General features: G+C 39.9%; 2 protein-coding genes across 4 annotated transcripts; one reads left to right on the top strand and one right to left on the bottom strand.

The window, feature by feature from the left end:
• Positions 1-1,636: 1,636 nt before the first annotated feature.
• cab39l1 (calcium binding protein 39, like 1) lies at positions 1,637-10,141 on the bottom strand. Of its 3 annotated transcripts, none has more exons than XM_028589055.1 (9): positions 10,072-10,141; positions 6,297-6,444; positions 6,032-6,196; positions 5,696-5,814; positions 4,764-4,932; positions 4,618-4,677; positions 4,466-4,531; positions 4,180-4,323; positions 1,637-4,004 (listed from the first exon to the last, which is right to left on the bottom strand). In XM_028589055.1, the coding sequence occupies exons 1-9, from the start codon at positions 10,080-10,082 to the stop codon at positions 3,813-3,815; spliced, it is 1,074 nt and encodes a 357-aa protein (XP_028444856.1). In that variant the 5' UTR covers positions 10,083-10,141; the 3' UTR covers positions 1,637-3,812. The 3 variants fall into 3 exon arrangements, with proteins under 3 accessions (XP_028444856.1, XP_028444857.1, XP_028444858.1); XM_028589056.1 differs by lacking the exon at positions 10,072-10,141 and adding an exon at positions 7,001-7,432; XM_028589057.1 differs by lacking the exon at positions 10,072-10,141 and adding an exon at positions 6,557-6,968.
• Positions 9,353-22,607, top strand: phf6 (PHD finger protein 6). The gene is made up of 11 exons (XM_028589054.1): positions 9,353-9,535; positions 11,789-11,946; positions 12,523-12,624; positions 15,747-15,880; positions 15,987-16,033; positions 16,372-16,532; positions 16,634-16,777; positions 16,897-17,001; positions 17,090-17,223; positions 21,083-21,212; positions 22,315-22,607. Exons 2-10 carry the CDS (start codon positions 11,815-11,817, stop codon positions 21,210-21,212), a joined length of 1,089 nt encoding a protein of 362 aa, XP_028444855.1. The 5' UTR covers positions 9,353-9,535; positions 11,789-11,814; the 3' UTR covers positions 22,315-22,607.
• The last annotated feature ends 1,632 nt before the right edge of the window (positions 22,608-24,239 follow it).

Consider the following 24,239-nt stretch of genomic DNA (forward strand, 5'->3'; position numbering starts at 1 on the left):
GACGACGTAGATGTGACGTGAGCAACGTGTCTGAAAGTGTGAAGTCTTCTGGTAGCTGTGCCGAGAGAAATCTCAATCATTCCCAATCTTACAGAGACGGAGAGTGTAGGTATATGTAAGGAGATAACATAAGCACAGGCTAATTATTGATCACTAACATGCTAGTTAACATTAGTAATTCAATTTAAAAAGCTAATCCCAATCGTTAGCCTATTTTTATAAAAACGTCTGCTATGGAGACATAACGTGAGGTACAAGGTAATGGAGCCTTTTATACATTGTGTTTCTTTAGAAATAAACAACGGACAAATAGTCTTTAAACGCTTCAGATGTAAAGTTATTCGCTGTCAAAGTGACGTCAAAATGAATGGCATTCAGTGGGATGCTAACGAGAGGTGATATTGTTGTAGCATCAAAATGGCGCCATAGGAGGTTTGAGTTCTGAAGCGAAGCTTACCCCCTTGGCTGATACTAGTGATTTCTAGTCAGCGACATATTTTGGGCTTCATTTAATAATCGTATTAACAATCGTATGTGTATTGTTTGATTACAATGTGCAGAATTACTTTACATTGCCTATTTATTTCTATTTCTCACGGTTAATCACCAGCATCTGTACAGCATCAACAGGGGTCGCCATTGTCAGTGTTTATGTGTGTGTGAGACATCAAAAACTGTAACCGGGAGTACAACGATGTGGTACGAGTTCACGGGGAGTAAGTTAGGGGGTTTGACCGCCGTTCCAGGGGAGAAGGTTGTGAAAACACAGGTTACGGGATGCCTGGAACGCAGCATTAGTAAGTGAAAACACCTGTGTTGAGTGGACCTGGCCTTTAAGCTGCTGCGCACGGAAAGCAGTCGCTGTGTCCACTAAACTGTTGAAGCCACACAAAAATGAATTGCCATAAAGTTTTATTATCATGAATGCTTTCACACTTTTATCCTTTATAAAGTTATGTACACATAATTCGCTCCCACGGTAAATAAAGAAAATATCCAGAGTGTGGAAAGAGAAGGGGAAAAAAGAAGGCAACAGAGTTAAAAAAAAAAAAAAAAAAAAAAAAAAAAAAAAAAAAAAGTAAAGCACAACAAATATTTAAACAGAAAACCCTAAAATCATGAAATATATAGTATTGATCTGAAGGAATTTGGGTTGACGCCTACATAATATTGCCAGTGATTTATATACTCATAATTAGAGGTAGGGTTATAAAAACAGGACATGCTTTGTTTGCACAACTAATACAATTGGGCCAATTGTTGCCAACAGCTCCCTCTAATGGGATGACTTGTGTACAGCATGTCCTTTATTAAAATGGATTTTTCTTTTCAGATAATCTTGGATATTATTACAGCCTGTTGCGCAACAGTTTGTCAGCAAGTTGCAAGTTTGTTTGTGCTCATGGATATATTAGTAAGGACTCTTGTGTATCTGGGTTAAGTCCGATGCATTAATATGGTTTTGAATAATTGTGTTTCACATCAAATAATCACAGAAAGGAGGATTTTTAAGAAACGCAAAACACACTTTCAGACGTGAGTCTATTTGTGCATAATGTACCACATTCACAGCAGAGTTCCCAAATTATTTTATGGAATTTAAATGCTAATTAACCACAACTGAAAAACTACTGAGTGTAGTCTATTAAAATATATATTTACACTCGCAGGATCACATTAGAGCACAATGCAGTTGGTAATAAAGCAACACTACACTAGATGTGGATCTGAGAAATTAACTAGTAATGCATTTGGGACTTGAAATGTACATTTTTTTCACCCCTTCTATATTGACTTCGGTTTTAAAAAGGTCTGGAATTTTACATAATCATTACAATCCATTAAATGTCTTTAAATAAGGCAACGTTCATTACAAGGTACCACACTGCAATTCATTATGAATTAACTTGTGTGTGGCACAACCCAATGAAAAATTTAAGTTTAAAAAAATCTAGTTTTCCATTGTGAAAACCAGCTCGCAGTCCCTGTTCAAGTTTGAATATATATATCCAGTTTAGGCATGCGTACAAACGACTGTTGTGTCTTTTAAACTGTCAAATTAAATATCTTGTCTAGGAAGGAAAGGAAAGAGAACTTTTGCAAACTCAAATCCCATGAGGTATATACTAGAACTGTGCGCAGACAACATATTTCTCTAAATCCCCAATATGCCATTTCAGTGACAATGGCAGAAGTAAGGCAATTATTTGAACAGAAGTCTTTTGAAGAAATAAAACTTCTCAGTCATGCATGTGAGGAACTCAATAAATTCAGTGCTCATCATCCAAAACAAACTTGTTTTAAAAGTGCATGTGGTTATTTTGACAATGTTGACATCTGATAGGACAAGAGTTCTGATGCACCACAGGCATTTTACAGTGTATTCTATGAAAATGTATTATAATCAGATCAGAAAAGGCAAAAACACAATTTTTAAAGTCTGATGTTTTAGCATCTGCCACCCCATTTTCTATTTGTATTCTTTGGTGTAAAGTAACTGACTAAATGCATGGATGAGATTTAGGTGATGTAGTTTGTTTAAGTATTAAATAAAATGTCCATTACCTACAGTCTGCCCAATTCTCAAATCTAGTGCAGCAGATGTTTAATATGTGTCAAATGAAAACTAAAGATGAAAATGACATTCCTGATTTAAATTAGAATGAAGTCTCTTCGGCATATCCACTAATTTTAAATAACACATCATGCTCTCATATGAATATAATACATTTACAGTGTAACATACTTATAATGCATCATCATGGGGCACGCAAGTTGCAATACTATTTCTTGTGTTATGCAGCGCTTATGCTGTAAAAGAGAAATGCTCAACATGGCATACGTCACGTAGTTTAAAAGCCCATGAATTGTTAAAGCATTGTTTTAAAATGAATACTTTCTATCTGTGCTCAGTATGTGAGGGTGAGATGGAGTGCTCCCAGTGAGATCAATTGGTATATCCTGGCTAAGCATGTAAGCATTGAATGGATAGCTGGTACCCTGCAGCATTATCTGATGCCTTGTTTCCATTTCAGTTGTGCAAGCCTCGCTCAGCGCAGTCTAAAAAAAAAAAAATCACATCACAATTAATTGATTCCGCTATGGTTTTGATTTCCTCTTCCTGTGCCAGCTAATGCATCGGCAAGTACAACACTGCAGGATCATCTCTGACCTCTGTAACCTCACACATTTTCTGTATTTTTCTAAAGAACATTTAAGTCCCTGTACAACACAACAGCTTACAATAAGGGAAGAAACCAAACCTATGCAATTAGTTAGATTAAATGTTCAGAGAGAAGGGTTACTGTAGGTTTTAAACTGTTTACCATGAAGATACATTAGAAAAAATAATATATTAACTTCTCCTCACCTTCTCAATCTCTAAAATACAGACACATTTCTGAGAAAGACTTTCGAGAACACACATTGGCTGTGAATGGGGTGACATTTTTGTCATTCTAAGGTCTCTGCCAGCCACAATGTGTGTAGAAGGGTAACAGTTTAAGGTCCAACATTACAAGAACGGACTAAATGCATTTAATTATCACTAGAGAAGAAGCACTATGGTTTAAATAACAGTTCTTGGCCCACTCAGGTTGCTGGATGGAAATCACCTCCACATCCACACTAAAAAAAAATAAAATAAAAAAAAAACAACCAGAAAGTGAAGGAAGTAATCTTTTTTTCCTATATTTTGTAGTTAATATTACATTTTAATGAAGCATGTCTTTTAGACTCTCTCTTAGCCCTCTGCAGCTCCAGCCACCACCCAATAACATCTACCACCTGATGCAGCGCTCGTCCCTGACGCCTTAAGCTTCCTCCGGTGCTGTGGGCCTCTTCAGATCCCGGATCTGCTTCATGAGATAGTTCTTCTCGTCGCAGAACTGCTCATCCTCTGATCTGTCGGTCTGGAAGTGGCTCAGGAACTCCACGAGTTTGGCCTGGTTCTTCAGCAGGATGTCCAGCACGGGCTGAGTCTTGTTGGGGTTTGCAACAAATACCTTATTCAAAACAGGAGAGAGAGAGATGATGTAAATTGACTATTTGAAAAGTTTAATGCTTAAATTACATTACAAACACATTTTTCTTCTAAAAAAGGTATGCAGCATTTCACAATACATCTACATTATTATACAGTCATTGTCGTGCACTAATGATACATGTTTAGGTGCACACCTTGAAAACATGGAACGCTTCAAATTGGATGTTTCGGCTGTTGTCTCTTAGCAAGTTCATCATCAGCTTTAAGTTCTCCGCCCGACTAATGTATTTTGTCATGACAGTGAAGTTGTGTCTATCCAGGAGAAGTTCCCCAAGGAGCTGAAAAAAAGGATGTCATTACAATACTGTAATTACAGCAATATCTAGTTAAAGTCACACAATCAACTGAAGTAAGTAGGCATGTCAGTTACACTAAGTGCTCAACAGTGATTTTGATTTGACAGAGCAGTGGCGCTTCTACCTTCAAAGACTGACGTTTGGTGACGTAGTTCTCAGAATGCAGCAGCTTCTCGTATTCTGTAAACACCTGATCAACATTTTACAAGTATATTAGGCACAGCATGGGCACTCTTTCCATTAAAGAGAAAAATCCACATAAAAAAAAAAGCTTACTCTGTCATAGTTTTTCTCCAGGAAATCTGCACACATAATCTTGTGTCTTGTGAGGAGATCCTGAGAGGGGAACAGAAGAGACCAAGATATTAGATAGGGACTGTTGGTATGAAGGTGCTGGAAACGGAAAGTATATGCCAGTGTACCTTGAATGAGGCGAAAGCGTCTGAGGCAATGTCAAAGGTTGAGAGATCAACATAATGGAAGAAGCAGTAGAAGTCTTCGGAGAAGAGCACTGTCCGTGCCAAAGGCTCGTGGCGCAGGCACTCTCTCAGCATCATTCCACAGTTCAGAGCCACTTCTGGACTCTCGTATCTGTACATGTTAATACATGCCAAGTCATTTGCCTCGTTAGAATTCAATATAGGCCAGTTATAAAACAAACAGATGTAGATGTAACACACAAAAAAACTTCAAACCGGTAAAGTCAATTAAACATAGACCCATCCTAAACACTTTTAAGACTGTTAATGAGGCATTACATTAGTATTTGTAATGATGAACATTACACTTTTTATGAGCCAGAAGACAGCTGGCCAAATGTAGACAATTCACCATGCAGCTAAAAGGGAATCCATTAGCAGAAGAATCATCTTACAAACCAACGTTAAATGTCAAGTTTTGAAGTCCATCTCTGACAATCTAACTGGATGGTCCTCTTTAGAGACATGACATTTTTGGAACAAACACAGCAATGGGCAAAGATAGCATTTGATCCACCATCAGCCTCAGCCTCAATCGATCACAATGCAACGCAGCCGTAATAAATGTTGCTCTTCCAGTAGGCAGGACGACTCAAATTTTTTAGAGCTGTAAAACCTGCACTCTATCACTCTCTTCATCAACATGCGTTACCCACAGGTGAATGCAACATGTTCACGCTCGTTCCTCTGGGAGTTGTTGAAACACATACTGGGTAATGTAGAAAATCACAAGGCATGTTGAGGTAAAGTGATTTTACCAAAAATAATTTGGTTACAGTTGAGGAGTATCTAAGGTTGGTCTTGCCTTTAATATACTGTACATGTAAAGCACTCACATCAAACATGTATCAAATATCCTGAAAAGATGAACTTACCCTTTCAGAAGCATGAAGAGGATCTGTTGTTGCGTAGAGATGTATTCCACCGTGGGCGTACGGGTGCCAATTTGACGTCTTACAATATTGCTGAACAAATGAACCACATCCTTCTTCCCCTGTACAAACAAAAAAACATGCAAAGAGATGAATGGCTGACTGGGTGGGGATGATGATGATGATGATGATATGCAAAGACATTTATGCTTTGGGCATGTTCAAATCAGACATACAGTGGGAGCATCGTTTTACCATTTGGTGTTGACACAAAGTGATCAATACTTTTTTTTTTTTTACACACACAAAGTCATTGCAGAAACAAGAACATCCCCCCACCTCAAAATCAATCCTCTGCAGGTTTGCAATGAGAGCGATGAGGAGGTTGGTGTTGTACAGCTCTTGTGCAAGCTGAGCCACTGCTTCGGTTTGAGGCTCCTTGTCACCTGTTCCACTAAGTACCTCCTTCAGTGAAGCCAGGTTTTTGGACACCTCCTCCGCGACCTTAATTAAGCAGAGAAAAACAAATGTTAATGACTAAGACTTTCCGTTGGGGTTAAGAATAAGGGATACTATTTTAAATAAAAGACAGTCCGTTGCCGACCTTTTCGCACTTTTTGCTGTCAGCAGCATCCATCTTTTCCATGGATGCCACATTCTCCTTCAAACTCTTCACTATATCAGCTGGACTCTTCTGAGACTTCCCAAAAGGAAAAGGCATGACTGAAGACTGGTAATCCAAGCCCAAATCTCTGATGAAATAAAAACACCGTTGTAAATAACTATGATATGCACTTAAAGCAATTCAACTTCCTGTACCTCTTTGCATCGGGAAATGGCTGAAAAGCTCTCACCCGCTCTTACCTGAAGAAAGCAACGATAGTTATACTGTCTGACTGGAACTATTGAGTTGCAGTGTTAAAGATCATGACCACACACACATACAGCTAGCTAGCTAGCATTGCTAACCTTACATTAGTTTTCAAAGATAATGCGGGTAGATTAGCGCTCAAGTAAAACTACTGCGATGCGTTTTCCCTTGGTTATTTGTTTAACCAAGTTAACATTAACGTCAGGCCAGCCGAATAAAACATGGACTTCCTAACCGAAACGAGGACATAACGTGTAACAGGACGGTAACAAAGTTAACGTCACAGCGATGTTCAGCTGCAAAGTTAAGCTAGCTTGTGACCTAGTTAGCTGTAGCAAGAAACAAGAAAACTAGCTTCAGTACGTGAACAGCGAGTACCGTGAAAAAACACACATAACACACTGCTAAAATATTCAGTTCAGGCTGTCAAGACTCACCGAGTGAATTTTAGTTTTGAAGCCGAAGGAGGCTCGGAGGCTAAAAGTTAGCTAGCCGGCTAGCAAGTTGTCCCCGGTTTCTTTTACCACTGTAACGCTAACGTTACTTTGAAGTGTAACGTTATCGGAGATATGTGGCTGTAACGTTAGCTATCTAACGTGTACTACTTGTAGCTACAAGTTGCTCAAACGGACGACCTTCATAGCTGTGTTATTTCATATAAATCTCTCTACTCGTGACCGTCTGTCACCTAACCTGCTAGCTAGCTGCCTAGTTGTAAAGAGAGAGTTGCTGGCCTGGCCTGTCAGACAACTTCATTTCCCTGTTCTCTTCTGTTGAAACTCTCGTCCTCTCCTCATCCCGGGGACACTGGGCGGGTATGTTTTGCTTTACAGGATGACTGCCACTAATGTTGGCCAATCACTTTAACCAAAGCAAAGACGCGGAAACTCCCTCTCCGCTGTAGGTGCGCATGTTTCATTGCTCGCAAATTTCGTGTGGGTGGAGTCGGTGGACAGAATACACGAGAACCCCCTTTAGCCGGACTGACCTGTACAAATAATCAAGTGCACCGAAATTCTCGAGAAAAGATAAGGCAAACACATTTTGAGACAGCCCTTTTATCTTATGGAATGTAACTTTAATAGGCCATCGTAGAATAAATACATGCATTACCATTTGTAAAACACAGGATAATATTTATACGTATTAGCATTAGCTAGTCATTTCCTTATCAATTCCTCAACATCAATCCAACATAAGCAATGAAACACATCCATTGCTAATTAACAAAAGTCGCAAGAAAAAAAAAAACTTCATTATTTAACATACATCCAAACAAGTTTATGTCCTTAAATGATGCCCTGCAAACATATGGTAACATCTATGATCCATTATTATATCATACACTCCTCCCAAGCATTTTCCATAAAGATTCAGTTATGTTTAGATCTGGGGATTTCTGACAAAATAGATGAGGGAATTATTTTTCTTATGATTAAACTCTAGTCCTAACTTTTAATCCAACATAAATAAATAATTAGGGATAGATAGATAGATTCACACTCTAGAATCCATACTTACAGTACATAACGTGCTAAATAGTATGTTGAACATTTTTGGTCCTCATGATTCCCATATGGTGTCCATATCATTACAGCTCCACCATCATGCTCAACAGGAGATGACAGACATTGTGGATTGAAATCCCCTTTCAGCAATCTCAAACATACATTAAACCAATCCAGATGTTGAAAAAAATGTAAAAAAAAAAAAAGCATCAGGAGGTTTGTGCTCAATATGTCACATTATGCATATCTCTGTGTTGTTATTTACACAAAAGGTTTCTCAGCTAATACATGCTGTCCAGTTTGGTGCTTATTTTGTGTCACATGTGGTGGTTTATGGTGTTTAGCAATTACAGCTCAGGTTTTGTTACACAAAGGCGGTGGCTGTCCTGTCCTGTCTGTCCTGTTTATCTACAAAAAGACTCACTGGTCAACTCACGTCCATCACTTCAAGCTTTTGGCCTGGTCATATAATGCAATAATTGCTGTCACTGACATGTTATTGCTGAATTGTTGACTCCCTTGATAAAAAGCAACATGGTGCTACATTCTTTGTACATCTGTCCAAGGCTTTTGATATCATCACAACACTGTGTAAAATAAGCAGTTTTTCATTGTTGTTGTTTTGATGAATCGTCTTACAGCTTAATCAAATCATAGCCTACCTTTCTGCTAGAGTTCAAACTGTTGTTGCCAATGGCTTCAGGGTGTTTCATAAGGATCAATCTAAAGTCCTCTGCTAATTACTCTATATAATAACTAGGTTATCATAATAAAATTATATTTATTTCTCAACTTAGTACCGCAGTGGTCATTTATATGCTGTCACCTGTTAAATCAATGGCTCGATTGAACCTGTTAAGGGCCAAAATGTTGCTGTTGGGCCCCTATGGCCACAACACACTGTGCATTGTGCATGCACCTTCGAGGTTAAGTACAGAACACACAGAAGACTGTCTAGAAGCTTAATCGCACCCTATTAGCAAAACTTTTTATGAGTATGCAACAAATTAGCATTAATAATTAATAACAATGAAAATAGGCTAATAAGGGCCTCAAGATTAGGTATTACCCTTATTCTTTTACAGTCTACTATTACCTAAGCAAGCACTTAACACATGGCCCGCCCTTAGGTAGCCTTATATCTGCTTTGGGGTATTAATACTTAAAATTAAAGTACATTTTCATAAGGTAGCCTTTTCTTGTAAAGCACATTCGTCTCTTACGACTCCTACATCTGACCTCCTGCATTTTTCACGTTTGAAACACTGCAACATATCTTCGCAGACAAGACTTTTATTTTGAAAGGCATACCCGGAAGTCCTGCTGTCTTGAGCAGGGTAGCTAGCTTGATGCTAGTGTGAATAGCTCACGATTACTTCTGAAGGACGGAAAGAAACATAGTCACTGCTCGGAACACTTTTCCATCTTTTCCACCGTCTCAGCGCGATAAGACTATATTATCAGGTAAGATGTGAGCTGTGTATCAGCGGCTGGATAAATAGCTGCTGTGTTTGATGGCCTTTTGTCGCCCCAGGCCTGGCGCACAAGCTGAGCTGCTCTCTCTTCACAGGGATACATCACGTATGGCGCTCTTTACTTCGAAACGGTTTGCGAAGACCCGCGCCTGTCATGATAATTTCCCACATTTAAAGGGAAATATTCGCAGTTTTTTTGGGATTCCAGCATAAACATAATGTCGAAGTGTCATATTTTCCTATCACCGACCTTTATTTGCCTGCATGAAAAGGCCTTAGGAAAAAATGCTGGGCGTTAAGATGTTCATAGTGAAATTTATTTTCAGTTCTAGCTGGTTTGTTGGAGAAAGGGACACACACCCCCTTTAATTCAAAACTTTGTAGGAGAAATTTAAGGCACTTTTTATGTTTCACTTGTCCTTTTCACAAATCGACCACGACATCGTCATGTAGTACAGGATTGTGATATGAGAGCATTTCAGTGAAGAGCAGAGGTTGAAATAAAAGATATTTGCCGTTATTTACGTGGACAGCATTGTGTGTTTTGCACGCTGGCTCCGCTGCTGTAGCCGCCGCAGTGAAATCCTGGCCCTGCTATCATGGCTGGAACCGCACGGCTCTATCAAGGCGTCGCAGCACACTGCTATTGTGATTTTTTTTTTTTTTTTTTTGAGTTTAAAAAAATAAGCCACCCAGTTTCGTTTGTGGACTATTAAGGATTAAGTCCATTTTTTTTTTACTCATATTTATTAAATCTGTGGCGCCTGAAGCGCATAATGGACACCATTAAACAGACTATCTTTGCAAATGATAGCACACATTTAGAGGTTTCGAGCTTCTCATATACTTTAAAGAATACAGTGATGGATTTGCAACCAATCTTGCATGGTTTTCAAAAAAATGTTGATTAATAATACAATACAAAGGTTTAATAAAAATGCAGCTGAAAATGATACATTGTCAATATTCAAATCATCCCAGCTCCTGGTAATGTGTATGTCTTTACTGCTTATCTACAGGCAATACGGTCTAAAATTGCATGTTTTCACCGATTAATATTTCTTCAGACAATGTTATGGCTGCGAGTTGGGTCAGACAACATATGGTAGAATATTGGAACAGACTGTGTCTGCAAAATGGAAAACATGTTGCATCATTTGCAGTAAAACTACTCATGGGGGGTTGTGTGTAATTAGAAGTAGCCCCTATGTGTAAGATAAACAGGGTTGCATTAGAGCTGGTGTGATTTACTTGTTCCTATTCCCTGTTCAGTCTGATTTATACCTGGGATGGCTGACGTTAATTGCCAGCCTGGGTTGTGATGATATTGTCTGCAACTGCCACCTTTTTAATGACCAAACATAAACAACATTGATTGCCCTCCTCAAATATAAGCAGGATCTCACACAATTCTGATATTGGTCAGCAGTTTTAGCAGACTGTGGCTTTTAGTATCCATACAGGCCATCAGATGATCCTCATAGCACAGTCAACCCAAATGAACTAGGATCAGAAGTTGAGACTGTCGAGCTGTAGTCCTGCAACCAATGTGTAGGCCCCGGGAGCGGTCCACCATTTAACAGTGTTTGTAGGACACGTGGCTCTTCTTTGGGGACTTTCATTGCTCTATTTTGGAGTTACTTGGAGTAGCCTAGTCAAAGTTTTGTTTCCAGCTGTTTCTGGGAAAGAGTTTGTAATGGCTACCATCCAAAGGGTCCTTTCATTATCTCACAATCCTCACATTTAGTTGGTGAAAGAGAACTTGATATCCAGAGTACAGTTTACTTTTCAATAACTCAAGCTGTAAGGGATGTTTGGCTAGGCTACCCTTAGTGAGGACGCTTATAAATGTTTATCCCTCGTTATGAACACATTATTAACTGAACATTTTAAAACTCTGTTATCATATTACCCTACTGTTAATATGTTGGGCCATCATTGTCATCATTTATTTTTAGCAATGATTCTGGGCATCGCCAAAGATTCATGGCATTTAGTTTGAATCAGATATGAGCTGTGATTATGAGCAAGACGTATGACAGATGTCGAATGTGTATGGAAGCTGTTATTGTGGTATACATGGCAAGGCTGGATGATTGAGTGAAGTGGACAATTGTTTTAATAATATCTATTTAAAAAAGAAATACTAACCAGCCTGTGTGATACAAAATTGTCCTGTCGTTCTCACCTTAATATATTTGTGGGTTTTTAAAAAAAAAAAATGTTTTTTTTCATTCGACAGTTGGTCAAACAAAAAAGCCTTTGGTCATGTCGGGACAGAGGAAAGGAGCAGCAGCACGGCTGCTTAAATGTGCCTTCTGCAGAACCAACCGGGACAAGGAGTGCGGGCAGCTGCTAGTGTCTGACAGCCAGAAGGTGGCAGCCCACCATAAGTGCATGGTGAGGAGAGCACACTGTTCTAACTTCTTTTAGCCTATGATCCTTCAGCACAAAGTCATGCTTACTTGCAACCATTGTCACACATGCAGAATAGTGAACAGTTCAGCCCAAAGAACTATGGATTTTGTGTTTTTCCTCTTGTTTCATTTGTTTATAAGCTAATACAAAGTCAGCATTTCGTAAAGACAAAAAAAAGTTTAGCAGAAAAAAGTGATTTATCTCCCGTATTCTTGAAAACCTCCTATTTGTCTTTTGTCCCCTTGGTGATCCTGACCTCCAGGTTGAGAAAACACTCCTCTAAGGCTAACTGCCAAAGCCTCTGACATACCATTTAAAAAAATGTGGCTGAATAGAAAATGTAATTTTTATGAGTATACCTATTTTACTGTGAAATTGGCTCTGATGCCTGTAACACATGGAATCTACGCTAACCCTCACAGTAGTGTGGCAAATGGTGCATCAGCAGTAGTCATGAGGGAAATTAAAATGCAGATATTGTACTCATCATCATCATCGTCATCATCATATCGAAAGACTGCACAAAACAATTCATGCTTCTTATAAATGTCTATGCAGCTTTTCTCCTCTGCCCTGGTCACATCCCACTCAGACAGCGACAACATTGGAGGATTTTCTATTGAGGATGTGAAAAAGGAGATCAAGAGGGGAAATAAATTGGTAAGTACCCCACTGCCCCCCCTCAGTGAACCATTAATAACAGAGGAGTGGAGAAGGAGAGCTATAAGGCTCCGGGGTTGAGCTTTGGTGCTGTACAGATTTTATCTTAAAACTATAAATGTATTTAAATTTGAACGTATATTACTTGTTGATGTTAACAGTACCACACATCCAAACACTGTGCATAATGAGAATGTGCAGTAGCTGCTTTATTGAACTAATAATAACTAATGATGATGATGCATGCATGTCTTTATATAACTGCTGTTCACTTGAGCATATGGTACCTTAATTGCGGATACCTGTCTTTCTTGTCTACACGTTGTATATGTGTGGATGTATACAGACTGTAGCATGACAGTAAATCACTAATGTTTAAAATCATGTTTAATTGGGAAATATCAGCTTTTGCATCTAATAACAGATCTAGAATTACACGTTTTGAATAAACAGGCTGTGGCTCATTCCTCAATCTGACAAACTATTTAATAAGAGCATGAATTCTCCATGAGACATTCTAACTGTTCCAACACTACCAATATGTACTGTATGTCTATGTCAGACACTGAGTGTTATGAGATGCACTGCAGCTGTCTGTAAGACGTCTGTGAATTTCAAAGTTGGACACTGAAATGGAATTGCGTAACATGTATATTGCTGTAAATTAATATCAGTTTCACACATTATATTTTTATTCTGGCACTGCACTAGCTTATACCATGATAACAAAACTATTCTGTAAAAGTGTATCCATATATTTACAGGTACAGTGTTTATTTATACAGATCGCATTATGTTGTCTTTCGTGAATACACCTATATATTAGGGGTGTGATGAGACGCTTACTCCACGAGACGAGACACATCACGAGAACGAGACGAGATTTCTTGTCGAGGTGAAAAGTTGTCTCGTGAGGTGATGTGATGTCAGCGTGATGGAGCGTGAAATTGAAGATCCCCCTGCCACTTTTAAATCATTTGTGTGGCAACATTTTGGTTTTCCTGCGGAAATAATAAACGGCAAAAGAGTGACAGACAGGACGAACACAATATGTAAACATTGTAAGAAAAAAATGCTGTATACCGCGGCTAACACGAGCACTATGCAAAAACACTGCCACGACAGCTGCTGTGGTGGTGCTGTAAGTGTTTTTGCACTTTTTAATCTCGCGAGATCTCGTACAAGGAGATCTCGTCACACCCCTACTATATATACACTAGTCTATTGAAGAGTGCTATTTTTTTCATAACCTTGTTGTGTGCTTCTATGACATTATTTCATGATATTTACGCATGGCCTGTCAGACAGTTGTGTCCGTCAGGTCCCTGTGATCTTTGGAGAGAAAATTACTAGTTACAGTACTAGTTGTCAGCTTTTTAGAATGAACGCTGTTATTGGCTGGACCGTGACCCCGCCGCATGGCGAGGACCAGCGTTATGGGAGGGGACACTCTGTCACAGAGTCGCTGAATGATGAAGTTCCACCGTTGGTCGGAGAGAGTGTGATGGCGTGAGTGTTGGGGTTTCCCCGTGGGCCAATGCCCTTTCAAAATGCATCGGCACCACATAGGCTTTTACCGTCGCTATATTAATCAGCTGATTAACTTCCTGAGTACATGGCGGATGTTGCCGCTTCCACCACCCCCGTTTTAACTGTTTTAATGAACGGTCTGGAAGAGTAGGCTACATGCAGATGAATGGCACAGCACCTTGTGTGTCTGTCTGTCACTCTCTGAATGTGTGGAACAAGTTGGCCTACACAATTAAGAAAAAAAAAAGTTCACAAACATCAATTACCACATTTATCATTTATATCATATATAATATGTCTTCTATATCGCTTATGATAGATTATCACTAATGGCTCACGGGAAAAAAAATAGACACAGCAGCACAAGGAAGCAATGCTAGTGGAACTTAAGTTTCAATTTCCGGTGCACTGTAGAGAGCAGAGAAAAAGTAAACCGTAAAGTGGTGAGGTGGTGATTAATGTACAGTCTAGGTTTCAGTTTGGCCATGAATAAATGCTGCAGCTTTTGAAGACCAGCGCTTGAGGCTACGGTTCATAACTGTCATTGGCTAAAACCTAGGTTTGGTCTGTTTAACAAAGCATTGAAAAGCCATCAGTTATTTGTCTTAAAACGTATCTTTTTACCATGTGATATGCTACTTCAGTACACAACAAACAAATATTACTGAGACGACTACAGGTGAACAATTAATATTTATATTGACAATATAGACACCACCGCTGACTATCCATGTAACAATTTGCCCACAATTAAGCACATTGAACATACACAGTCCAGCCTTGTACTAGGTTTTTACCTTTTTTTTTTTTTTTTGTGATCAAATGTTTTTATTCAGTATAGTCTCACAGGGTGGCACAGCACCATTACATGGTACTCTTTCAAATTACAAACAATTTGCTGAGACATAAGAATGCGTCCCAGGACCAAAAAACACAGAGAAGGGAAGGGGGGAGACATAATAAAAGCACAACAGTAAGAATGACGTCTACAGCTTACTAATAAGACATACAGAAACAGACATACACAAACACACACATAAACAAGCAAAAGACATTGACAGAGAGACAGACATAAGACATAAGGGACCTAACACATGCCACAAATAGAAGTGAGAAGGCTATAGCATAAGTCTACAGCATGGATTTCAAGGATTCAGCAATGTTGAGCCAAGTGTCCAAAGTCCTTTCTGACGCTCCTGAGCTGTAGAGAGCTCCATACGACATCCGAAAAGGAACGGGTCCATGTACGAACAGACAAGTCATGAGGTGGTTTCCAACGGGTTGCAATCATTCTCTTAGAAGCTGTAAGTCCAGCAAATACAGCACGTCTTTGAATTGTAGAGAGCTGAAGGGCTGACAAATCATTCAGAATCAAAAAACTGATAGTAACAGGTACAGTATGATTAATCAAGGCAGATATTTTGGTTGCAATATTGTTCCAGAACTGACAAACGGGAGAGCAATCTCAGATCGTGTGAAGATATGTATGTACCTTGAGCTTTTAGTGGGCAGAAAGTGCATGATGGACTACTATTACTTTTATGAACCTAGCTTTGTTCTTAAAGACACAGGTCTGTTTCCTTTCCCCTCAGATGTGTTCTTTATGTCACCGGCCGGGTGCTACTATCGGCTGTGATGTGAATACGTGCCGAAGGACGTATCACTATTACTGCGCTCTGAAGGACAAAGCCCAGATCAAAGAGAATCCCTCACAAGGGATTTACCTGTAAGTCACTTTGGACTCTGGACTCTTCTGCGCGCAAAAAACAAAGTATATATTTTCTTTCACGTTCAATTCAATTGAAATATATTTCTTTTGCTCCCGAACATAGTGTTTACTGTCGCAAACACCGGGATGCCTCTCAGGTTGGCATTCAAGGTAAAGTATGCTTTAACATCTGTTATATCTGTAGGCTGCGTGGATGATTGGATTTACAGCTGCTTTCTCTTTCCAGTTGCAACACAGATACAAACATGTAGACTCCATGAATTTGAGTTGTTTGTAATGATTGTCTATTTATATTTCATTGTATATCAAATTACCACAAAACATGCTCTTACAGCCGCTCGCTCCATCTGTTCTGTGCTTGACATTTGTTCTGATGAAGTTCCTAATGTGATTTGTCTCCAAAAAAATACACTCACAGATTGTTTTGCTTGAATATCTTTTATGAACGGAAAAGTTTGTACTAATCATGATTGTTGGTACATCGTTAGATGAAGAGGGAGCTGTGGCCAATGATTCCGACTCATCGCCTCCACAAAGTAGGGGCAGAGGAAGGTTCGAGAAGGGAAGAGCCAAGGTCGGATCTCGTGGCCAATCAGAAGACACCCGATCCACTTCCTCACAGGCTGCAGACGAGGAGAGTTCCTCCCACGTAAGGCAACACGTCTGTTCACCAATGCAGTCTGTGAAATTCACTTGACTGGCCTGTCCGCTGTATGCTTCTGTTTTTGAGTGCTGTTCCGTGTGTTCTAGCGGGACAGGTCACCTCTTCGGGCCAGCCCGGCAGATGGCGGCCAGCGCTGCGGCTTCTGTCATGCCGGTGAGGAAGAGAATGAAACGAGGGGCATGCTTCATACCGATAACTCAAAAAAAGTGGCGGCACACTACAGGTGCATGGTAAGTTTGATGTGTGCGGGGATGTCTGTTTTGTGCAGCATGCAGAACACTTAATGCTGTGAATGTGCAGTTGCAGCCCTACCCGCTTTCATCTTTTTGTAATCTATGATCCCTTCCAGCTTTTTTCATCAGGGACGGTGCAGCTGACCACTACGTCACGGGCTGAATTTGGAAACTTTGACGTAAAAACAGTCATCCAGGAAATCAAGAGAGGGAAAAGAATGGTGGGAAGATGTTTCTAACCACTAAACAGTCTAACTCGTTTAGAAAGCCTACTTTTTTGTTAATGATATTTGTTGTTGTTTTTTCCAGAAATGCACACTCTGCACTCAGTTGGGTGCTACCATTGGGTGTGAAATCAAGGCATGTGTGAAGACCTACCACTATCACTGTGGCCTGCAGGACAAAGCCAAGTACATTGAAAACATGGCGCGTGGCATCTACAAGTGAGTTCAACAACAGATAAACACATTTTCAGTTACAAAATAAAGGGCTTATGCTTCAAACCAGATTTGAACATGCATCATTTGATTGTATTACTTTTTTTATACATGGGGATTTTCTATTTATATTTACTGTTGCCACAATATAATTTGTACTTTGATGCTAAGTTTTACATGTGATCATCAAGTCGCAATTATTCCTTGAATGCCATTATTGTAGAGGTTGTTCACTAATGCCTTCTTGATTCTGATGAGCTTTTAATTTACACATGTGCAAAGATGATATATGTTTAACTTACACTCCTGAAGAAAACCATAGTCATGGATGGTCATCCTAGGCTGGATCACAAAGCTAATTACCATAATGCCATTCAGAGACAGATTTCACACAATGGTTTGTATTTGCGCATCACATGCTTTTATCTCCTCCAGACTTGATTATTGCAATGCTCTGTATTCTGGCATTAGTAAGAGAAACATTCGTAGACTGCAGCTTATTCAAAATGGTGCGGCCAGGCTTTTATTGCACACTAAGAGGAATGAACACATCACACCAATCCTTGCTGTCTTTCACTGGTTACCAGTGAGTTGTAAAATTGATTTTAAGATTTAAAGTGCCCATATTATGCTCATTTTCAGGTTTATAATTGTATTTAGAGGTTATATCAGAATTTTCAAAAAACACCATCTTTTTGTTGTACTGCACATTGCTGCAGCTCCTCTTTTCACCCTGTGTGTTGAGCTCTTTGTTTTAGCTACAGAGTGAGGCATCACACTTCTGTTCCATTTTTGTTGGGAGTCGCACATGCGCAGTAGGTAGGTAAGGACTACTAGCCAGTCAGAAGCAGTATGAGGGCGTGCCCTGACAGTACCTAGGTAAGGACTACTAGCCAGTCAGAAGCAGAGTATGAGGGCGTGCCCTGACAGTACCTAGGTAAGGACTACTAGCCAGTCAGAAGCAGAGTATGAGGGCGTGCCCTGACAGTACCTAGGTAAGGACTACTAGCCAGTCAGAAGCAGAGTATGAGGGTGTGCCATGCTAGCATCTAGGTGAGCATTATAACATGTGTTCCAAAGTGACCACGTTTGTCTCTGAAGTAAAGGCTGGACTACAATAGAGCTGTTTGGAGCAGTTTGTGAACAGTGTTTTCTGTTGGAGATGGTAAGTCCCTTTGGGGGGGGGGGGGGACTTTGGGCTTTTTCACTTTGTAAACCTATAACATGCACAAAAAAGATATATAGCACAATAAAGGAAAGGGGAAAAGCCAAAAAGCATAATATGAGCACTTTAACTACTTGTTTTTAAAGCCCTGAACGGCCTGGCTCCTGCCTATATCTGTGATTTGCTAACTCCCTATGAGCCGGACCGATGCCTGAGATCCTCCGGCAGGGCTTTACTAAGGCTTCCAAAATCTCGTCTTCGCACTAACGGTGACCGGCCCTTTGCTGTTCGGGTCCCAGTTGTTATTATTATTATTATTATTATTATTATTATTATTATTATTATTATTATTATTATTATTAGGGCCCAAGCGCCGACAGCGGCGAAGGCCCTATTGAAACTAAAGGAATTATTGTTTCTATTCTTTCTTTCTTTCTTTTTTTTTCCCGTCAAATGAATTGGCTTTTTGAGGGGCTTAACATATTCGAAAACTCACCAAATTTGGCGGTCGCATCAAGTCTGGTGAATATTTACGTATTTTAAGGGTTTCGGGTATTTTGGCCATTTCCACATGTCGTACTTTAACGAACTCCTCCTAGAGATTTCATCCGATCAACTGCAAACTCGGTCTGTGCCATCTTAAGACGTTAAAGATGAAAAGTTGTTAAAAGAAAAACTTTTCGTCATAGGGCGTGGCCGTGGCGGGGCGGCCATTTTGTGCGTTTCGCCGCCGAAACAGGAAGTGGGTGTAACTCGAGTGTACATTGTCCGATTACCTCGAAACTTTTCAGGATTCATAAGAGTCCAACGCTGAGGACAAATAAAGGCCGATATTTACTTAAAGTCATAGCGCCCCCTGGTGGCAACAGGAAGTAGGCCTGAAAGTCAAGGTGCTATACTTTAACGAACTCCTCCTAGAGATTTAATCTGATGGACTTCAAACTTGGTCTGTACCATCCCAACACCTTAACGATGAAAAGTTATTAAAAGAAAAACTTTTCATCAGACGGTGTGGGCGTGGCGTGGCGGCCATTTTGAGTGTTTAGTGATGAACAAATAAGTTGTTGTAACTTGAGTGAACGTTGTAGTATAAGGTGTCATTGAACTCAGCAGAGAGTTCCTTCTTCATTGGTGATGGTTTGGCCCGCCCCCTATGTTTAGGCCACGCCCCCTTTTCTAACTAATGACCCGTTTGATGTAGACCCTTGTGTGAGGTATCAATGAACTCAGCAGACAGTTCCTTCTTCATTGGTGATGGTTTGGCCCACCCCCTATGCTTTAGCCACGCCCCCTTTTATAACTAATGACACGTTTGATGTAGACACCTGTGTAAGGTATCATTGAACTCAGAGGCGCGAGGGCCCGTCCATCGCTGCTCGCAGCTTTAATTATTATTATTATTATTAATTATTATATTTTGTTATCTCATATTCTGGTATTTATAAGTTATAGAAGTTTGATATACTTCACCATATCTGGCATAACCCTAAACCCAAGCCCACCCCTTTCTTCTCAATGCTCCAATCACTACGCATGAGCGTGAGATTAAAGGTGTCCTAAGGAGTTTTCTTGGAAAACATTTGCAAAGCCAATTATTTTTGGAACGCTGTAGATTGTGCATGATTTACATCCACGTTAGCTAACTTGCAGTCTTCCTCTTCCCCGTTTTTATTACTTCGACGTTTCTTGTGTGTTACCACCGTCGTCTGTTCATCGGTGAAATAGCACCTTTAACTTTAAGGCTCTGTTCAGACCTGGCATTAAAATGTGTCTTGACACGAGTCTTGAGTGACCACTTGGGATTGGATCTCATTTCCCCTTCTCTATATGCAATAAACATGCAGTAAACACATGGCTCATGTCTGTAATAATATACTACAGATTTGTGAATTTGGGTACATTTTATGAACCTAAAAATATAGGGTTATTGTCTACCTGCCGTCCCCGGTAGGGCTGGGTACCGAATTCAATACTTTTTAGGCACCGACCGAATTGCCTCTAAAATATTGAGTATCTAAAAATGCCTCGTCATTTAATCCCAAATTTCAATACCTAAGGAGTAAATCTCATCAGCGTCCGTGAGCCAATAAGCATGCAGCATGTTTCTACCGAGATCTAATAATGCTGCTGATTGGTTGAAGTTGAAGTTATAGAGGCAGGCGAGAAAAAATCTACATTACGCAAAGAGGGGCCTCACGTATAGGAACCGGTGAGGAAGTCACGATATCGGTACCGGTATTGTAAATCGTTGAACACTACCCAGCCCCTAGTCCCCGGGGACCTTTGCCAGGCAACGCCGGCACACAGAGCTTCAGACCTGGGGATGAGAGCAGGCGGACGGGAAGGTGTCCCATCTGTGCAGAGCAACCGGAACAAAAACACAGACAGTATAACACCCAAAACACAAGTTGTAAAGTGATTTCTAAGTGAGAAACATTTTTGACACCACTCGTAGTCCATTCTTTTAGTCGTCGGGGACAAAGCCAGCAAATGAGTACATACTTCCACTTACGCGTAGGACCTTAGTTGAGTAGGCGGCCCAGGACACATTTGTGTACACACTGCTAAAAGAATGTGGCCATCCCGAATATGCCAGGTCTGAACTTCAGTCATATTTCAATCCTGTGTGTGTGTGTGTGTGTGTGTGTGTGTGTGTGTGTGTGTGTGTGTGTGTGTGTGTTTGTTTGTTTGTTTTAAAAGGCTATACTGTAAGAATCACAGTGGCAACGAGGAGAGGGATGAAGAAGATGAGGAACGTGAGAATCGCAGTAGACAGAGGGCAGCAAACAACCTTGAAGGAACAGCTGTAACGCAAGTGAATGGCAACTAGGTACGTTATTAGTGGTGGTTGCACACAAAAACTATTGTTAAAGGTCCCATGGCATGAAAATTTCACTTTATGAGATTTTTAAACATTAATATGCATTCCCCCAGCCTGCCTATGGTCCCCCGGTGGCTAGAAATGGTGATAGGTGTAAACCGAGCCCTGGGTATCCTGCTCTGCCTTTGAGAAAATGAAAGCTCAGATGGGCCGATCTGGAATCTTCTCCTTATGAGGTCATAAGGAGCAAGGTTACCTCCCCTTTCTCTGCTTTGCCCGCCCAAAGAATTTGGCCCACCCATGAGAGAGAGAGAGACATCATGGCTTTCAAACAAGCAAAGTGGCAGTTGGTCAAGGCCACCCTCCTCCCTCCTCCATCCTCCTCAATAGCTACAGACACGGGGATGACACATACTAAGGAAAGCTCATTGTGGGACTGGCTCTAGTGGCTGTAATAAGTAATAAGACTAAAGATACAGTATTAGGGGACCACTAAGGCCTATATAAAAGACTTCAGATACAGTATTAGGGGACCACTAAGGCCTATATAAAAGACTTCAGATACAGTATTAGGGGACCACTAAGGTCTATATAAAAGAGACTTCAGATACAGTATTAGGGGACCACTAAGGTCTATATAAAAGAGACTTCAGATACAGTATTAGGGGACCACTAAGGTCTATATAAAAGAGACTTCAGATACAGTGTTAGGGGACCACTAAGGTCTATATAAAAGAGACTTCAGATACAGTGTTAGGGGACCACTAAGGTCTATATAAAAGAGACTTCAGATACAGTGTTAGGGGACCACTAAGGTCTATATAAAAGAGACTTCAGATACAGTATTAGGGGACCACTAAGGTCTATATAAAAGAGACTTCAGATACAGTATTAGGGGACCACTAAGGTCTATATAAAAGAGACTTCAGATACAGTATTAGGGGACCACTAAGGTCTATATAAAAGCATCCAAAGAGCACCATGTCATGGGACCTTTTTAAAAATTACAAAATGTCCACATTCAATGTCAAACATGAGGTATCAGTGTTTTCCTATAGCAGTAGTTGAAGTTTGAAAATCTGCTGTCATTTCATTGATGCCATTCTTACAGGTTGGCCTGAGGGACGTGACGTGGGATGAAAATAGAAGAACTCTAAGACGAGGGAGAGATATTTTTCATAATAAATCTTAGCCTACTCACAAAGTGGTGGTCTACAAGCCCCCTTCACAAGTCCTTCACATGTTTTTTATCTCTCTCCAGAAAATGATGTCCCAATGTGCACCAGATGTGTTCTTCATGTAAAAACCCTGTTTTGAGTTGACTGGATAAGCATTTCACAGACTGGTGGTACTCTGCAGAGCACTGGACTGCTGCAGGATCATAAAAAGCCATGGCTAATCTAACCCAAGACTCCGTGATGGGCTCACATTTCAAATACATGTATTATTTCCGTGAATAAGAGCCGATGGACCGATCTTCTGATTGTCACTCACTGCCCATGTCCCCACAGATTACATGACACACACTTGCTGAAATGGATGCATTTTAGCTTTTCCTTTGCTTCTAAAGGACTCACTTTTAAGAGGGGTCTGTTTGTTACTAGTCTCTCTATCAAGTTGTGCAGTTTGATTACCCTGTTTCTGTACTCATGTCTTAAGAATACTCTTTTCATGTTAGCCTTTCTTTCTTGATATGTAATATTTTGCTACTGTATTATCATCATGGGCAATTTTTTTAATATCTGGACAGTCACAATTACAAGTTTTGCCAGCATGCACTTGGATTTTCCCACTGTTCAAGGTGGCATTTTTTTATTTAGCTACTAAAGGGCAAAGTAGAGCTCTTAAGAGGTGTTGGCTTGACTTTGTTTAATTTACTGTTACTTGTATCTCTACAAATGTATCCATGAATGATTGGAAATAGAAAATATTTTATTTTACACATTTACTGAGTGAACGGAGTCTTTCATTTCAACGTGTGTCCATAAGGTACTATGGGCATGGCTGGTTACAGCATGTTAAGGGTGAAGGTGCAGGTTTGAAGAGTGAGGAATGTCACACTACCTGCAGTCATAAAGTCAGACCTCTATAAACAGCAAGGCCATACATGTTCCCATCTGCAGATAAAGTACTTTGTGTAGATGAATTTGGGGCATTTAATTTTTTTTTCATGTAGATATTTTTAGCACTTAAACAAGTAATCATTAGGTCCACACTATAATATCTTATGTTTAGGTTTCAGAGTGAGAGGGGGAGACGAAGTGAGAGATGAGAATGATCCCAGTACCGGTATCTTTAATCTGGAACAATGTAGGCCAGGGGTCTTCAACATTTTTCAAACCAAGGACCCCTTAACTGAGAGGGAGACAGAGCAGGGATCCCCTACTACATATATTGTATAAAATTATGTTGCATATTAAACTGAGCCTACAATAATGCGTAGGGCGTCCTAAAGCCTTATACATACCTTTGTTTGCATATAATACTAAGCTATTAAAATAATTATTGGCATGATTTTTTAAATCATGTTTAAATGTTAAACATACAGTACAGGCCAAAAGTTTGGACACACTTTCTCATTCAAAGCGTTTCCTTTTTATTTTCATGACTATTTACATTGTAGATTCTCACTAAAGGCATCAAAACTATGAATGAACATATATGGAATTATCTACTTAACAAAAAAGTGTGAAATAACTGAAAACCTGTCTTATATTTTAGATTCTTCAAAGTAGCCACCCTTTGCTTTTTTATTAATAAGGGAAAAACTTCCACTAATTAACCCTGACAAAGCACACCTGTGAAGGTAAAACCATTTCAGGTGACTACCTCATGAAGCTCATTGAGAGAACACCAAGGGTTTGCAGAGATATCAAAAAAAGCAAAGGGTGGCTACTTTGAGGAATCTAAAATATAAGACATGTTTTCAGTTATTTCACACTTTTTTGTTAAGTACATCATTCCATATGTGTTTATTCATAGTTTTGATGCCTTCAATGAAAATAAATAGTCATGAAAATAAAGAAACACATTTAA

The sequence above is a fragment of the Perca flavescens genome, chromosome 10 (assembly GCF_004354835.1).
Source record: "Perca flavescens isolate YP-PL-M2 chromosome 10, PFLA_1.0, whole genome shotgun sequence".
Classification (NCBI taxonomy): Eukaryota; Metazoa; Chordata; class Actinopteri; order Perciformes; family Percidae; genus Perca; species Perca flavescens.

Excerpts from the sequence above, each read along its gene's own strand:
- cab39l1 (XM_028589055.1), bottom strand. Across the intron at positions 5,815-6,031 it reads TGCAGAGGATTGATTTTGAG|GGGAAGAAGGATGTGGTTCA; the intron begins GTGGGGGGATGT and ends TTGTTTGTACAG. Across the intron at positions 4,678-4,763 it reads ACGCTTTCGCCTCATTCAAG|GATCTCCTCACAAGACACAA; the intron begins GTACACTGGCAT and ends TTCCCCTCTCAG.
- phf6 (XM_028589054.1), top strand. The coding sequence starts at position 11,815 with ATGTCGGGACAGAGGAAAGGAGCAGCAGCACGGCTGCTTAAATGTGCC. Across the intron at positions 11,947-12,522 it reads CAGCCCACCATAAGTGCATG|CTTTTCTCCTCTGCCCTGGT; the intron begins GTGAGGAGAGCA and ends ATGTCTATGCAG. Across the intron at positions 17,224-21,082 it reads ATGGCGCGTGGCATCTACAA|GCTATACTGTAAGAATCACA; the intron begins GTGAGTTCAACA and ends TTGTTTTAAAAG.